Here is a 17,536-nt window from a genome sequence, read left to right as displayed (position 1 = left end):
ATCAGTGTATCCATGGATACGATTGGACAAATATCAGTTGACATAGTCCAATCAATGTAAATGCTAATGCAAGAGAATGGAAGGAAGTCCTCTTAACCATTTCGAAAAGTCTCAAAAAGCTCAATCATCTCCTCAGGTCAATGTTTGTGAGGAGTTGGGTGTGTTCTCCCTGTGTTTGTGTGGGTTTCTCCAGGTGTTCTTGTTGTCTCCCATTACCAAAAAAATACAAAATAAAAATCCACCACCTGTGTTAAATTATCCATGGTTGTGCGTGTGCTTTGAACCCATTCTTTCTTGAGAGACTCTGAATCACATTTGGTGGGAGTTCTTTGGATGACATCAGGCTCAGAAATGTTCAGCTGGACAATCATTCCTCAGTGAATGCTCCTCAAACGTGAATGCACTTGCAATCATCAGATAGTTTGGGTGGGGGAGAGAGCACAACCCATGTTTCACAGTTTGATCAATGACATATATCCACCAGAGGGGTCGGCACAAACGCAGATTTACAAAAGTTACCTGGAGCAACTTTAAGCCTCTGAAAAACGTGTAATAGCTACAGTGCGTCGGAAACGGTTACTCTAAATCTTATGCCTCTCATTTCTCTTCAATTCACCTGTTTACTCACCTGACTCTCATTGGCTGCTCTCTGGAGCCTCGAGCTGTTTGCGTGTGAACGGCGTGGAAGCTGTGGGCGTTACGCTCGAGGGGCGATTTCACCAAGCGTCATTTCAGAGGGATCTCTAGTAGATAAGCGTAAAGAGATCGCGTGCCTTTATCTCGCGTTGTACCGTTCTGACTGAGCGTGGACTCCAGTTCCGAGGGAAAACCACTCTTTGGAAATAACCTCGCGTTTACGTTTTAGGCTGTAGTCAAGTTTCCTCCTGTTCAGTGGTGACAGGGTTTCACTTGGGATAAGGCAAGAAGAAGAAAGAACAAAAGAAGCACAGAAGAGAACTGGGAAAGAGGCAGAAACCGAAAGAAATGAACGCGTTCCAACGGATCTTCCTCGTGTTTTTGACTTCCCTCAGACCTGTGAGTTTCATCCACACACTCTTCAGACTGAGACTTTATTAGGCAACAGTTAATGATTGTTCACTCCTGCGCACGTTTACAGTCATCTCTCGGCACCTGTGTTCGTTCTTGCAGCCGGGACACCCCCGGGTAAAGACATGCTCGGCTCATTCACTCGTTTGACTGTCACTCTTGGTATCTTTCACTGTGTTTGTGGTGGTGTCCTCACAGGAGTGACTTAGCACATTTAATGAGAGAATACCATTGTACCCCATTCTTTTTAAATGATAGATGTTTACGTTTTAATGATTTTATAAACCTCTTATCCACTCCAGGCAGTTCTCATATGAAAAAGGTTCCACATTTAGAAAAGAAAATGTAGAGTACACTTAGGGAACACAACTGGATTTCAAAAGCACTTTGAAGTTATATTAACTACTTGTACTTTTCCGGAACGTTGTTTTGGCGGTGTTAAGAGACATCCCAGTAAACAAGGAACGTCCCTGGACGTTCAAAATAGGTCTAAAAGTAGTCTGTCCGTCAAGGACATATTTTAAACGTCAATGGACGTCCAAAGTCCATCTTAATAAGTTAGTTAAGTGGTGACCAATCGATAACGTCAGTGGACGTCCAAAACATTTATACAAGTCATTTATTTCAGGACCAATTAATAACGTCAATGGACGTCCACAATACGTCTAATAGTCGTCTTTTCAATGTCTGTGTTTGGACGTCTTTTCAACTTTCATTTTCAACCTTAAGAGAACGTTGATTAGACGGCAGTCATTACGTTATTTCAACGTTGAATCAACGGCTAATTGTTTACTGGGATTGTTTATATTTTTTCCTGCAGATTTCAGTGTTTTCCTATGTATTCCCTGTGATATCTGTATTAAATGGAAAATTAAAAATGCCATAACCTTTGCACACATTTTGTATTCAGATTTCTGTCCAATATTTGCAATTTAACAGATAAAGAGTGCACATTCAAAACGTGTAAAATATAGTGGACGTGCATTTAATAACAATGAACAACAGGCACTTAAATTTTGCGTAGCCTGCTACTGAAACTTTAGTCTATGAATGAAATTCTTCTGATATGAAACGTTTGAATACAGAGTCACCCTTCGCTGAGCAAGGCTTTCGGGACATTGCAGTGAGTGGTGGTTTCAATACCACCCAGTCACAAGAGAGCATTAGCCTTAGAGCATTAGAGGTCATGCACTCTGGTTGGATCATTAGTTCTGTCACTCAGACTCATCCCAACATTACTGAAAGGTGTTTCATCATTCCAGAGAATGCAGACTGAACCAGAAGCCCAATTCTGAGCCCCCCCCCCCCCCCCCTCATGCTCATGTGTGGCATTTTCATTCTTACAGTGCTTTTCTTTGGAAAGGGTACAACTGAATGCATTAGAAGGTCTTTGGTTTATCTTCAGTGAAACCTCCTGAACTTGCTTTGACTTCATGAGACATCTCTTGCTAAATATTTTGTCCTGAAGGTATGATTTTAAAAAGTAACTGGACTGCTGTAAAGGTTCAGAGTGATTCATTTAGTGTCTAACCTCATAAATTCCAACGTAATAGCATTTTAAATGCACACCTAACTCAATATGAAAGTTGGAAACATCTTTGCAGCTTAACTGCAATTAATTACAGAAGCAATAATACTTTATTGTATATAGAGTATTTCATACTGTTTGCAAATGTGCTGAAGAACGTTCAACAGCAGCTGTTGATAGTTGTCTGAAAGCTTGTTTCTTAAGGAAAAACAAACTCATAATAAGTATAAAATGAAAAATCCATGTTATTAATTATTATTAATCCCATCTAAAGCCTACAGTGTCATTACAGTGCTCACGACCTTCTTTTAAAGTCTATTTAGATACATATGAAACACTATGTGGTTGCTCAGCCTTGAGGTTTGTCTCAGATATCATCGACTCATGCTGAACTGTGTATTTATATTATATTTAAAGTATAACAGATTAACACATTAAGTGTTTGAGCATTAGAAACCTCAGCGCTGAATGAACACTTGTTTTTACATCTCTGTCCAAACCAATAGAGACCTTAAAGATGTAAATTCAAACATGACATATGTTAATTCAATATTAAATATTAATATGATGTGCTACTAGTAGGTGTTCATTAATACTGTCTTTCTGAAGGTGTTTAATCAACACTATAGGTGATAAATTGCAGACATAGGATTAAATATCTATTAAATATCCCCACAAGTCAATCATAGACCTATAGTCGATACCTTAAATATCAATACCACTGCAAATAATGTTCAATTCAGGTGAGATTTAACATCCTCAGAAGTGAATTCAATGCTTTATAGATTAAAGTCAGACCTGAGGATTTTAGTGAGGGTCTGAGTGATGTAATTGTGTACTTCCTGTTATTTCACCTATTATGTAGTTTGTTTCTGTTGAATCTTATGCTACATTCCTGTATCATTTATCTCTCTGCATCATCATCACTTCCTGTCTTGAGTCAGTTACATAAGAAAGAACTCTAGAGACCTCAGTAGCATCTTTCGTGTTGCATGTAAGCGTCCAACATTGCTGAGCACTGGTGCTGCGGTGTTACCATGCAGGGGTTCCTTCCACGTACGGGATAAACTCGCTGTTATCTTGAGCTCTGTTCAAAGCAGTGATGCATTAATTTCCAACTGTGGATGAGACACCATAGCAACCAATTTCATTGTTGGTTGGTTAAGTCCAGAGTCAGGGTTGTCCTTGATCACAGTGCTGTTCGAAAACACTGTGACGCATGAGACATTTTTTATAAATGGCTCCTATAGCTTTCATTAGCGCTTCGGTACGTGTTGAAGGACATTTTGCCCATTTCTTGTTCATCGATGTCTGTCTGAGAAGCGTTAAAGCTTGATAATGGCAGTAACTTTGCCTTTTTCCCCCAAATGAGCACAGATGTTGACATGCTATATTCATATCTAATCTAAATGAAGGCATACAATCTTAGGCAACGCCACTGTAATTGCACATTTCTCTTAAGGGCTGTACCTGAAACTTGTATCTCAGTGACCCAACCTGCACCTGATATCCAAAGTCTAGACCAGTAGGAGCTCAGTTCTCTAGCCACATGGGTCTAGTTTGAGGCTAACAATCACAGCTGGAGCAAGAGATTTATTCCGCTGCTGAACACCTCCATCTGCCAAAGTAACGGCCATAAATTCCCTCGTCCTCTAGAGCTCTTTGGAGGTTTCTATAAGAGCACATAGTCTAATAATGGAGATTACGCCTTAAGGAAAATTGGACCCCAGCCTCAGAAGGAAGGAGGTGGGGAGGAGATGAATTGCACTGTCACATGTCATTGGGAGGTTTTTAAACAATGCACAGATGTCCAGTATTTTTATATTTTTAATACAAAGTGTCAGGAGTCATACTTAGTCCCTGAGATGTAATAAAATGGGAATTTTAAAGAAACAAAAGGGTCATAATGTAGAATTTATGTGTAGCGTTGTCATAAAAAGAGCCCATAACTCCAGTTTTTCCGGTTACAACTTTTTGAGAAGGTAACCTCTTTACATCACATGCATTTTCAAATACTTTCCCCCCCTCTGTGTCCTGACAGAGACACGATATTGGCAAAAATTTATGGACACCTGCTCATTTAACCTTTTTTAATACACTGAATTTAAGGGTTTCAGGAGGGGTTTCATGTGTGACAGCCTCTTATCTACTAAAAAAGGCACTAGATACAGAAAACTGCTGTGAGAATGTGATGCTAGGCCACCCCAGAGAATGCCATAGTTCCATAGTCAGTGCTGGGGACTTTATACCCCTTTAGCCGACACTTGGCATTGACCATAGGGACCCAAGGCTCATGCACAGCTGCTCCAGTGTGTCTGTCATTCTCTGTGGTGCTTCTACATACTGAATATCTGTGTTAGCAAAGAGTGCCCCTTAAAGTAGCTCACCAGTTAGCAGTATGTTCACATACGGTTGGACATATAGGGTACAATGTGTTTCAGAGCGTCAAAAGGCTATTTGACATCCAAGAAAAAGGGTATTCAACAGGCAGCAAGCAGCAGCAGTGTGCAGTTCTTTGCTTGTTATAAAGGAACTGAATGCTTTTTTCCATTCAGCGTTCATCAGGGAATTCTTTCCTCCGTCACTCACAAAGGTGTTGTCTGTAACCTTTATTTGTGAATGTCAGTAAAAATGCTGTGAAAGAAGAGAAAATGTCCAGTTTGCTTCAGTGAATGCACAAAAATAAATAAAAAATCTAACTTGAATTGTCTGTTCCACCAACAGTTTTCGGCCCAGATATGTGACATTATGAATGACCTGGAGATGGAGAAGGATGAGTGTTTGGCCAAGTTGGAAAATGTCACATCAGGTCTGTTTATCTTTTTATGCACATAATAATAGCCACTGGGAAAAGGGGCTGTGATTGCTGTGTTTGCCTGCCATTGTTAGCCAAAGTGCAGCTATTAGTGCAGCACTTCTGACGCTATGTGTGGTGTTATAATAATGGTGTTCAAGAACAATCCCACTTATGCACTGGATTAATATTGAATCTGTCTCATCAAAGGTAAGAGGGCAAAGTGACAGATGGTGTGATTTTATTGAAATAATAATAAGAAACGGCACGGTGGTACAGCAGGTAGTGTCACAGTTACACAGCTCCAGGGACTTGGAGGTTGTGGGTTCGAGTCCCACTCCAGGTGACTGTCTGTGAGAGATTTGGTGTGTTCTCCCTGCGTCTGCGTGGGTTTCCTCCGGGTGACTGTCTGTGAGGAGTGTGGTGTGTTCTCCCTGCGTCTGCGTGGGTTTCCTCCGGGTGACTGTCTGTGAGGAGTGTGGTGTGTTCTCTCTGTGTCTGCGTGGGTTTCCTCCGGGTGACTGTCTGTGAGGAGTGTGGTGTGTTCTCCATGTGTCTGCGTGGGTTTCCTCCGGGTGACTGTCTGTGAGGAGTGTGGTGTTCTCCCTGTGTCTGCGTGGGTTTCCTCCGGGTGACTGTCTATGAGGAGTGTGGTGTGTTCTCCCTGTGTCTGTGTGGGTTTCCTACGGGAGACTGTCTGTGAGGAGTGTGGTGTGTTCTCCCTGTGTCTGCGTGGGTTTCCTACGGGTGACTGTCTGTGAGGAGTGTGGTGTGTTCTCCCTGTGTCTGCGTGGGTTTCCTCCAGGTGACTGTCTGTGAGGAGTGGGGTGTGTTCTCCCTGTGTCTGCATGGGTTTCCTCCGGGTGACTGTCTGTGAGGAGTGTGGTTCAAAAAAAAAAAGGGCCATGCTGATAATAGAGATCTTATGACCAGGTTTTGGGGAATATATAAATATTTATAGGCTTATTATAATTGTTCAAACCACCTTTAATTTCTGTTATTCATTTCAAATGTGCCAGCTGCCCTCGACAGGATGTGCTTGCGCTATTGTGTTTTCAAAGAAAAGAAGAATAGCTGCACCGAAAGTGCTTTAAAATAACAGGCAGCTAGTTCAAAGTACCAAACGTGTTCGAAGAAACTTCATGAAAACATTTTTTTTAATCAGCAAGCATCTACTTTAATGTCAGTGATGAGTCACTGCAATCCTCATCAACACACGCTGTGCTGAGTTCACGCTCCAGAGTGGAAGGTAGAACCCTGAAGATTATGAGCTTATTTCATTTGCCGAACTTAAAATGCAATAATCCTGCATTAATATATCGTCATGTTTTTATATTTTTGGGCCATGGCATTTTTTTTATTTACTAGAATTTGAATCAGATTCATCGAAAGTGGTTAAAACTCATTGTGGTTTTGCAGACATTACAATCAAAGACAGAAATTTCAGCTCCTCTGGAATGGACTCGAACAGAGGTCAGAGGTAGCCCCTCTTATCTGCTGATGGAAGAGATTTCTAAGGCGTTTTTATAATCTGATGATTTGTGCTTGTTTATATTGGCCTTTGGGATAAGACAAGAGACGATGCTTGTTAATTAGAATGAGTGGCACTTGCATACATGTACAGCGCATTCACCATTAGAATATATGGGCTCTATGACTAATGGTTTTGTTGTCTATACTGAGGTTGAATGTATGTTATTAACAGACATACATGGGATTTTGGGACTTTGAAAAGATATTACGTTAAGCCCAAATATCCAGTGTTCTAATAATTTGTAGCAACAAAAAACATTAGGAAAATACAGACTTTAACCCCCATATGCCTCCACGGACTGTTAATGAATGCTTCTCTATTCCCTTAAACCAGCATGATGTATAGTCTGCTGAACAGCATTGTCTAAAGAGAAGTAAGTTATTTAAGTAGCAAACAGGATTTAATGCCACCATAAAAACTAAACTAAACCAACACACACAACAACAGAAAACATAATTATACAGCTCTGCATGCTTGGAGGAGAACACTAACTGATAGTGGTATGCTAGCTGATGTTGGCTAACATTGTGCTGAATGATGGGAGAGAAAGGGGGCCAACCTCTGTGTTAAATGAGATATATTGGTGTTGTAAATATTGTGACGTCTGGATTTTGTCACCACCGCTATAAAGAAATCCTAGTGTGTGAGCTTCTCTACAAAGAGTGACTTCACACCAAAGCACTCTGAATGTTTTTTTTTACGCCTCTAATCATTAATCTGTGTTACATTTGACACAACAGGCTTGTCATTGCCAATTCCATTTTTTGTTAACCCGAGAAGTTTGTGTATATAGTCAGATCTCAAGGGAACTATTACACTTATGTCACACAGCTCCAGGGACCTGGAGGTTGTGAGTTCAATTCCTGCTCTGGGTGACTGTCTGTGAGGAGTTTGGTGTGTTCTCCCTGTGTCTGTGTGGGTTTCCTCCAGGTGACTGTCTGTGAGGAGTGTGGTGTGTTCTCCCTGTGTCTGCGTGGGTTTCCTCCGGGTGACTGTCTGTGAGGAGTTTGGTGTGTTCTCCCTGTGTCTGCGTGGGTTTCCTCCAGGTGACTGTCTGTGAGGAGTGTGGTGTGTTCTCTCTGTGTCTGCGTGGGTTTCCTCCGGGTGACTGTCTGTGAGGAGTGTGGTGTGTTCTCCCTGTGTCCACGTGGGTTTCCTCCAGGTGACTGTCTGTGAGGAGTGTGGTGTGTTCTCCCTGTGTCTGCGTGGGTTTCCTCCAGGTGACTGTCTGTGAGGAGTTTGGTGTGTTCTCCCTGTGTCTGTGTGGGTTTCCTCCAGGTGACTGTCTGTGAGGAGTGTGGTGTGTTCTCCCTGTGTCTGCGTGGGTTTCCTCCAGGTGACTGTCTGTGAGGAGTTTGGTGTGTTCTCTCTGTGTCTGTGTGGGTTTCCTCCAGGTGACTGTCTGTGAGGAGTGTGGTGTGTTCTCCCTGTGTCTGCGTGGGTTTCCTCCGGGTGACTGTCTGTGAGGAGTTTGGTGTGTTCTCCCTGTGTCTGCGTGGGTTTCCTCCAGGTGACTGTCTGTGAGGAGTGTAGTGTTTTCCTCCCATGCTCCAAAAACACACGTTGGTCGGTGGATTGGCGACAGAAAAAAAGTGACCATAGGTGTGTGTGTGTGTGAGTGAATGTGTGAGTGTGTGTTTCCCTGTGAAGGACTGGTACCCCCTCCAGGGTGTATTCCCACATTGCGCCCAATGATTCCAGGTAGACTCTGGATCCACCGTGACCCTGAACTGGATCAGAGCTGCAGATAGTGAATGAATGAATCTAGAATCAAAATGAGCTCAGAAACAACAAAAATAGTATTCAAATGTTTATACACCTGTACAGATATTAGATAAGACTTAATTCATTAGAATGGGCTTTGTGTTTCTAATATAAAGTAGACAGAAAAAGGCTGTGTGTGAATAAAGTGAGCATCTGTGTTTGTTGACATTAATAAGAGTTGTTCTACCTTACCTCCACACAGGCAGCTAATCAGAGTGAAGTGTTGTCTATTCCCTAATCCAGACAAAACTAATCTTCTATTGATTATGTTTATAATAGTCAAACCAACGGCAGGTGTTGGCGGTTTTGAAATTTAAGCATTTATTTGTGTGTGTGTGTTTCACGAACATACACTGAGTTCAAAGAAAACAAATTGACAGATAGTCCCCCAGAGTAATCTGCCTTAGAGCAATATGCAGAGTGTTTTCTTGTACTATTAGGTATGCAATGTCTTCTTGATCTTGACTGTTTTATCTGCTGCTACAAAGAAACCTGAAGAAAATTACAGTAAATCCACAACGGGTTGTTCTGCTTGGTTTTGTCTCTAATCACTTAAAGGCGGTGATAACCCTTCAAAATGCCACAGTGGTTTGTGAACACTTAGGTTCCCTTTTATTGTTGATTCTCAGAAAGATAAAATGTGTCCAAGATCTACAAGGATTATATCAGAAATTCAAAACAATATTTCATCTTGTCAAATCATTTTTTTAAATTTTAGTTTATGTAAATACAATGTACTTTGGCTGTTATGGTGAATAACGAGAAGAAAACACTGAAGCATTTGTAAATAAGATTATGCTAATCTTCTTATCCCTTCATTTTTATTCATGCAACTAACTCCTATTTTACAGAATGCAGTGGTGAATGGAATGTCGCTTGTTGGCCGTCAGCGAAAGTTGGACAGCTGGTCACCATCCCCTGTCCCAAATACTTCAGCCACATCAGTCACCAGAGAGGTAACATTAGCGTTAGTTTAAAGAGCTTCTGTTTCAATGTAACTAATTAGATTTTCCCAGAAGAAGATGTTGAAGAATATTTCCAGTAAATAATAACAGTAAATAACAAGTCCTGTCTGAGGCAGTGGTGTAATTGGTTTGTTTGTAACAGGTAGCTCAGTACAAAGATGAATTCCATTAAAAACAACATTATCCTTTGAAAAGCTGGATGAGAGGAGCATTGATGACCGGAGTCAGAATGAGACTCTTGGGATCTATATCTCTGCTGTCAGAGGTCTAGCTTGGTCTTTTAGTGATGCGTTCGTCTCTGGAGACACCCTGGTGCGACAAGATTGACTATAGGGAGTTAAGGGTTGAATAGAGGTGAATGAAGAACACATTTCATTTTTCTCTTACTCAGGAGACCCCAGATATAACAAGAAAAATAAACAGCAACTCACAGAAAAACAGGATAGAGCTTATCAGTTTTCTTTTGAGTGTGTTGAAATGTGTAAAAGTGTTGAGTGTGTAAAAATACACTTTGTCATGCAAAGGTGTAGTAACGTGGAATAGCTTGAGTGGCTGAGAGTTTTGCATGTGATTATGTGTTTGTTACTGTGAGGTTAGATGCATTAATTTGGAATTAATTCCAAATTCTTTACCGCCAGATCGGCAGATGGACAGTTTCTTTGATGCTCTTTTGCTCAGAGCCATAAAAGTAAGATCTAACACAGTTTGCAGATGTAAATATTACAGGATTTTAAAATTTAAATGATCAACCGCAAGTTCTTTGCCTTTCAGGTACAGTTTTTTTGGTCTATATCCTTTTCTGAGTAAGGACTTATTGACCAGTCCATATCCTTTGAAACCCAAGGGGTTGAGCTGAACTTTAAATTAAATTCTGACACTTAAGGTTAAAAACGTAAGTATTTTTTCATTGGTCGTTTTGGTGCTCTCATTGTCTGTACTGCGTTTAAGTCCAGTTTTAGAACCTCCTTTGCGTATCCTTATGCAATTGATGATGTCATTCCTAATATCCAAGCAAAGTTTGAAAAGCAATCTCTAACTTTTACACAGTGCGGCACATAGTTAGGAACATTAACCTGTGGTGGGTTTTGGTAAAGTGTCTCCATTAGCACAGTTCCAGACGCTTGTGTTGTAGACGCATTGGTTACAGACGCTTGTGTTGGATCAAAGTTATAACCTCCATGTGTTGGCGTACGTTTATTCTTTCTCTGTTAGTTACAGGGATTCGCACAAGATTTCTTCAGAGTTAATAAATTGTGGTGTGGAGTGATGTGTGTGGAAATATGGTGAGTCATCAGGCTGTAATCATAAGGCATTTCAGCACTAAACTATTTTTAAATGGCTTCACTCCAGAAGCGCATGATATTAGACCTATTTCATTATCATAAGAGGGAGATTACTGTCAGTTATCACACATCTGACAATTCACGGGGTGTGCAAGGTTTCCTTTTCTTAAAGATCAAGAGTTCACGGAAAACCATTTTATCTCGTTGACTCTTAATGGACCTGTGCTGTTTACATTTAAATTATTTGGAAGCTAAAACTGTTAAGAGTCTTTCCAAAGGACTTTTATTGGCATCGCAAATCTGGCGATTTGGTTGGCAGGTCTGGGAATCTAAATTTAGTCCCCTGCACAAAACCCTATACTTTATTTATAGTTCAGAATACATTTCCACCTCAGTTTTTTGAAATTCTGATGTTGTTTGCTCATGTTCCTTTGATTAATACTTTCTTAAGGAATATGTTATATTACATTTATATAATCAGTTCCGGTTTATAGTGTGTTCCTGATCATTCTGGATGGGCTCTAGACTCACCACAACCCTAATCAGAATCACAAAATATGAATAAATGTAAGGCTGGATGATTAAGGCTGGGAAATAATTATATCACGATATATTTCTTAATTTGGGGTGATAAAATATGATTCTGATATTGATTTGAACAATATGAAAGCCTCAGAAAAATGGCCAAGAACAAGCAAGAAACCTGACATCACCGTCAAACATAAACCTCTTTATCAATATAAGTATTTGTAAAAATAACATTAAAAATGTTTTTAAAAATAATATAATTGTTCGGCAGTACATATTGATATTGAATTCTTATCCAGCCCTAAATGTACAAATAAATAAAGGATCTCTTTAGGAGAATATCCTCCTGAAAAAGTTTACATCCTGGTGAAGTGATGTAAATGGTGTTGTTTGAGTATTTACTCCTTACGTGAGTAGAATTCAAATGCCTCTTCAGATACCGTGCAAGTATTATTTTTAGGTTTGTTAGTGTGACTCTTACAGTGGAGCAGATTTCCTTCCTCTGTCAAAATAACAGCTATGATGTACAGCTTTGGTAGCAACCTGGTGAACCCTTCGGAGATCTGTCTAATGGCTTCCAAGACATCGCTCCATGTTGATGGAAGGGACAAGCTTTCCCGGGAAAAGCCCCCTGAGCCCTTGAGAGAGTTCTTCTTGGAGAGCATTCAAAACAAGAAGTGAGGGATTTAGGTGATTGAGGGTGAAACGTCAAAGATTTATCAGCCTTGTTTCACTGTGGGATTCACAGTGGAGGAAAGATGGTGGAGACTGGTGATACTGGCCAGATGTGACTGGAGGAGAAGGTCTGTGTGGGCGCTAATGGCGTGGAAGTAAACTGAAGGGGTGAAGGGAGTGGTCTCAAACATGACTGTCATTATTTAAACGTAAATAAACGTTTGTTCACACTTAAATATTGTATATGTCATGGGCATAGACCGAACCTTTAGAGCGAGGAACAACTTCACCTACATCTCCATATCTTTTCAGACCCAGGGTGCTGAGCTGTCTTTTGAATTCTCACAGAGCAAATGAATGTTGTTGTTCTAAATGATATTGTGTGGTTGTAGGAGTCCCATTTCCTCTATATCTTCTAAAACAAATTTTAACTTCAGTTAAACAGCATTTCTTTTGACTATACCTGGATTAGTCACTGCTATTTTGTGGGTCAGTGTGTTCTATATAGCCTTGCTTGGGAACCTAAATATGACAACACATTTTGTCGATCTTTAAAATGCCTTAAGGAATCATTATGTTATTGTTTTCTCATATGGCTAAGCTTCCTGAACTTCTGACTATTTGCACCTCTGGGATTTTGATGGGAAACACAGATAAAGACTTGAAGTGGTGCCCAGTGTTACATTCTGCAGAAGACAGAGCTGTATTTTACCGGACACTAATGACGATCTGTGTGTCATCGGAGGAGAGGAACAAAGGGAAAGCGTAGATCCTTGCAGATAAAAAAGTCGGGCTGAATTTACGACAAACAGATTGGGAATTTCTGCTGTGATCGTATTGATGGGCTTATTTTCCTCGGAGCTTGTCTTTTTGACCAGCCAGGAATGTCTTTCCCAGAATCCCAATGTTATTGATGCCCTGGCACCTGCACATTGCATAATAAGCTCTAATACATTTCCTTGACATAGAGGCTTTTACTGTTAATTTACAGCGTCTGCTCGTAAGAAACGGGGGTAACTGAAGAGTCAGAAGTATGTGTGGAAACATTTTGACCTCTGGTTTCCTTTTACTGATGCTGGGGATAAATAGATTTACAACAGAAGACACGGCAGTCTCACTAGTGTGTGTTAAACAAAATGGGTGAATTGCTTTTATTAAAAATGTAGAAGCTATCCATTTGGAAAGGTGTGGCTTGAAGATTTTGGGGATATTTTTTTTACCTTTTCTTTTTAAGTTGGGGATGTTGTGATGTCACAGCACACGGTTTTGGCTGCTTCTCAATGGTCGAACTCATCTAGTTGTGTGCTGTTTAATTCTATCTTGTTAAGCCAATTTTTGTTGTTGATGATTACAATAAATGCATTTTGAAAACTGCTGTCTCGTGAATCTAGAATCTAGTAAACATTGAATATTCTCCACATGATGTAAACTTCGAAGGCTAAAACTGTTCATTTTCATATCGGATTGAGAGATACCGTACGCTTTGACACGTCCAGTCTGAGAACTGCCCGGTTTTATAAGAGAGAACAGAGGTAAACAAGCATTACGAAACGTGTGGCCACACGGATCCAGGAACATGTCATAAATCCAGTGAGGGTGGGGCCTTAGGGGCCCGACAGATCTGAACTTTTTACCCAGGAGCTTTACAGCAGACAAGAAGCTGTTCATCTCTCCAGTCACTATGGCTGGGTTTTGCTCATAAGTCTTAATAAAGTGGTAAAAACATACCAGAGGTCCCATACCTCACTGTCGTTTCCATTAGCACGTTCTGTTAAAAGTAAAGGAATCTGTTTTGGGACTCAGACTGTTGACTTTCATATTGTAGATGATTTTTTTTCTACAGTTGCTGAGGTGTACATTGTAGGAGGAGAGAGTGCAAATAGTCCAGCTTTCCTGTTCATACTGTATTGCAAACAGCACTCCAACACATTGCAGAATGCCACTTTAATGCCTTGGGGTTCCAAACCACTCCAGCCAATGCTTGGCATTGGTCATGGTGACCTTAAGGCATTCATATAAAATAGACAGAGGTAGATTTATAATGATTTTCTTATTCATAGAAAACAGTGTGCAGCACAGTACTGTGCTCAGAACTGTCTGTTTAGAAACTTAAAAAGCCCATTTGTTTAATGATGTAGTTTGAAATGGACTCCCTGCCAATTTGAGTACATAATATTTCACTTCTCCTCAGCCACATTACATTATTGGACTTGTAGCTCCAGTGTGAGTCTAAAGAAGAAACCCTCAGCCTGTGCCTCTGTGATTGGACAGGGGAGGGGTGTCTAGATTGTGAAAAGCTCTGAAACTACACAGCTCTGGGCCGATTAGCTCCCGCGAGTGTCTTGGTGCGCCACACCAAAAATCCTCTGCCCCCTGGTTGTTCGCCCTGATGAAAGCATTCCTCTGGTGGAGCCGCAGTTTCAAAACAAACCCCATCCACAGAGCGGACCCCAGCAGCAGTGGCTTATCTTCTCCTGTCTAGTCCCTGCTGCTGGAGATTAAGGAGACAATGTCTTGCCCATCTCTAATGCACACATATCTGAGCGAGTAGACCGGCTGCTCCAGTCTGTGATGTTTTCGTGGAATGATTGCTCTCCCTGAATGTGATCAAAGAATTTTGCAATCATTTAGTAGAACAGGAGGGTTACGATTTCACAGAAGTTTGGATATTAGTGGTATGTTGTGCAGGATTTTGCAACACAACACAACAGCCTTAAGCATGACTACAAAATGGTAGTTTAAAAAACAAAATAAAAGCCCATGATTTTTTATAATGTCCCTTATATGACATTACTGTGAAAGCATGTTATTAACCCCTTAAATACTGCGGATATTTTGGTGCAGCTAAGCTTGCATTTCTCACACTCACCCACTCTTACAGCTAAATATATCAGTAACACTGATACCGTCATTCTGTTAGCATTGTTTCCACTGAGTAATAAGCCTGTTTTTGCCTCATTCTTAAAGGGTCAAACACAATGGGAGTAACATCCACTTGGTTGGTTTAGAAGAGTGGAATTGTCTTTTTTAAGCAGTCTTTAAAGAAATTCAGTCCTATTCTGTTTACACTCTCCCTATTGAGTTACTGAGCTACCTCTATGTGTGTACGGAAATGACAATTACCACAAGAAATGTTCTCAAAAACCTTACACTAAACCACCACACTGCTCTCATATATATTCATACGACTTTCTGTGAAAGGTTACGAGCTGTTTTGCATGTCTGAGAGCTTACTTCACCTCCACAGATATTCCCCTACATTCTTAAGCTGTTTTTTTACATAAGCATTGCGCAACTGTGATTTTCTTTCACGTCATTTCATAAAATATATATGTATAAATGTAAATTTCTGTACATAAAGCTGTAGATTTTTTTTCCCTGTGATGTCGTTTCTCTCGCTTCTCTTTCATTAACGGCAGCATGTTCCTCAGGGCTAATGAGAGCTCTACAAATTAAAGGAGAATTTTTTCTGAGGTGGAGAAGGAGTTGTTTTATTCATGGTTCCTCTCTGTAATTGTAGCATCTAACGACCACCACAACTAACTGAGCACAGAGCAATCACTGCTCCCTCCCCAGCTGCCCCTAACCCCAGGGGATTTCATCTTGGGCTAAAACCAGTAACTCAAAACAATAAAGAATCTCAAAAAGAAAAGTGACACATTAAAAGAACATATGATTCCTTGAATGGACTTGAAAATGTTTCCTCTTTGGAGCTCTGTAATTATAGTGGTTTCGGTCCTGAAAGTTGTCTTTCAAATATACCTTTGGAAAATATTTAATTTTGCCAATTTTGACCACGTACTTCCACATTAATGGTGAGTCGCCAATCCACCTACCAACGTGTGTTTTTGGACTGTGGGAGGAAACCGGAGCACCCGGAGGAAACCCACGCAGACACAGAGAGAACACACCACACTCCTCACAGACAGTCACCCGGAGGAAACCCACGCAGACACAGGGAGAACACACCACACTCCTCACAGACAGTCACCCGGAGGAAACCCACGCAGACACAAGGAGAACACACCACACTCCTCACAGACAGTCACCCGGAGGAAACCCACGCAGACACAGAGAGAACACACCACACTCCTCACAGACAGTCACCCGGAGGAAACCCACGCAGACACAGAGAGAACACACCACACTCCTCACAGACAGTCACCCGGAGGAAACTCACGCAGACACAGAGAGAACACACCACACTCCTCACAGACAGTCACCTGGAGGAAACCCACGTGGACACAGGGAGAACACACCACACTCCTCACAGACAGTCACCCAGAGGAAACCCACACAGACACAGGGAGAACACACCACACTCCTCACAGACAGTCACCCGAAAGACACCCACGTGAACACAGGAAGAACACACCACACTCCTCACAGACAGTCACCCGGAGCGGGAATTGAACCCACAACCCCCAGGCCCCTGGAGCTGTGTGACTGCGACAACTACCTGCTGTGCCACCGTGCCACCCTAGTAGAGTTTAATATTATCTAATATTAAGTATGTTAAAATAATTCAAGTAAAAACTGAAAATGATACACATGTAAGTTTACAATCGCTGAACTACTGTCATCCATCTGTAACCGTCAGTACATCAGCAGTGGTTACATTGCTGTTTCATTATTCATTTTAATTTAATTCAGCATATTAAATTATTTTTCATAATTTACTTAATTCGTGCAGTTATTCATGTGCAGAAAACATGTTATTAAAATGTAACTACATAGTTAGGAGACCTACATAAGATAAAGCTGGAACTGTGGGCTGCATGGGGAAAATTAAAGCCATTATATTTTTGCAATAGAAATCTTCTAAAGTTACAGGTAGTTCCCATGACAAATCCCATGAAAGGAGTATTATTTTACATCCTACCTCTGTGCCAGTAGAATGATGAATTGATATGCTAACCATTTACACCTTTGATAAACAATTTATAGCCTATGCCAAGTGTGTGTGTGTGTGTGTGTGTGTGTGTGTGTCCACTCTCACAAGAAAAGATATGATACAGGTACCTTACTGTCATTAAAGGAACAAATCTCCAGAACGAGAAGTGAATTTTTGTTGGACATCGTTATAGAACTGTGCAACTGTGTAAATAAATAAAGAAAGAAAGAAGTCAGGATACAAGTCCTGGGGATGAAATGTGGTGTATGAAATAAACTTAAAAATCAATAATTATTATAAAATATGATAGTTATATTCCCTATCTAAAGGTACTGAATATATAAGTTACAGGTTTTCTGCCTCTGTGTGTGTGTGTGTGTGTGTGTGTGTGTGTGTGTGTGTGCCCCAGCCACTGGGGGAGCATGAGCTGGTGTGTTTGTAGAGTCAATGCTTAACCTGGACGAATGGGAGTGTTGTGTCAGGAAGTGCATCCGGCCTAAAATCTGTGCCAAATCAAATATGCA

At 40.8% G+C, this 17,536-nt stretch overlaps 1 protein-coding gene across 1 annotated transcript in view; it reads left to right on the top strand.

Moving 5' to 3' along the window:
* The first annotated feature begins 846 nt into the window (after positions 1-846).
* Positions 847-17,536, top strand: part of LOC136678181 (vasoactive intestinal polypeptide receptor-like) — a 35,973-nt gene continuing 19,283 nt past the window's right edge. Inside the window, exons 1-3 of the mRNA XM_066656111.1 lie at positions 847-1,035; positions 5,300-5,384; positions 9,519-9,623. Coding sequence (XP_066512208.1) covers positions 985-1,035; positions 5,300-5,384; positions 9,519-9,623 — 241 coding nt within the window. The 5' untranslated portion in view covers positions 847-984. The remainder of the gene's footprint in view (positions 1,036-5,299; positions 5,385-9,518; positions 9,624-17,536) is intronic.

The sequence above is a fragment of the Hoplias malabaricus genome, chromosome Y, assembly GCF_029633855.1.
Source record: "Hoplias malabaricus isolate fHopMal1 chromosome Y, fHopMal1.hap1, whole genome shotgun sequence".
Lineage (NCBI taxonomy): Eukaryota > Metazoa > Chordata > Actinopteri > Characiformes > Erythrinidae > Hoplias > Hoplias malabaricus.
Note: the sequence above shows the minus strand (reverse complement) of the source record. Positions and strands in the feature narration are given on the sequence as shown.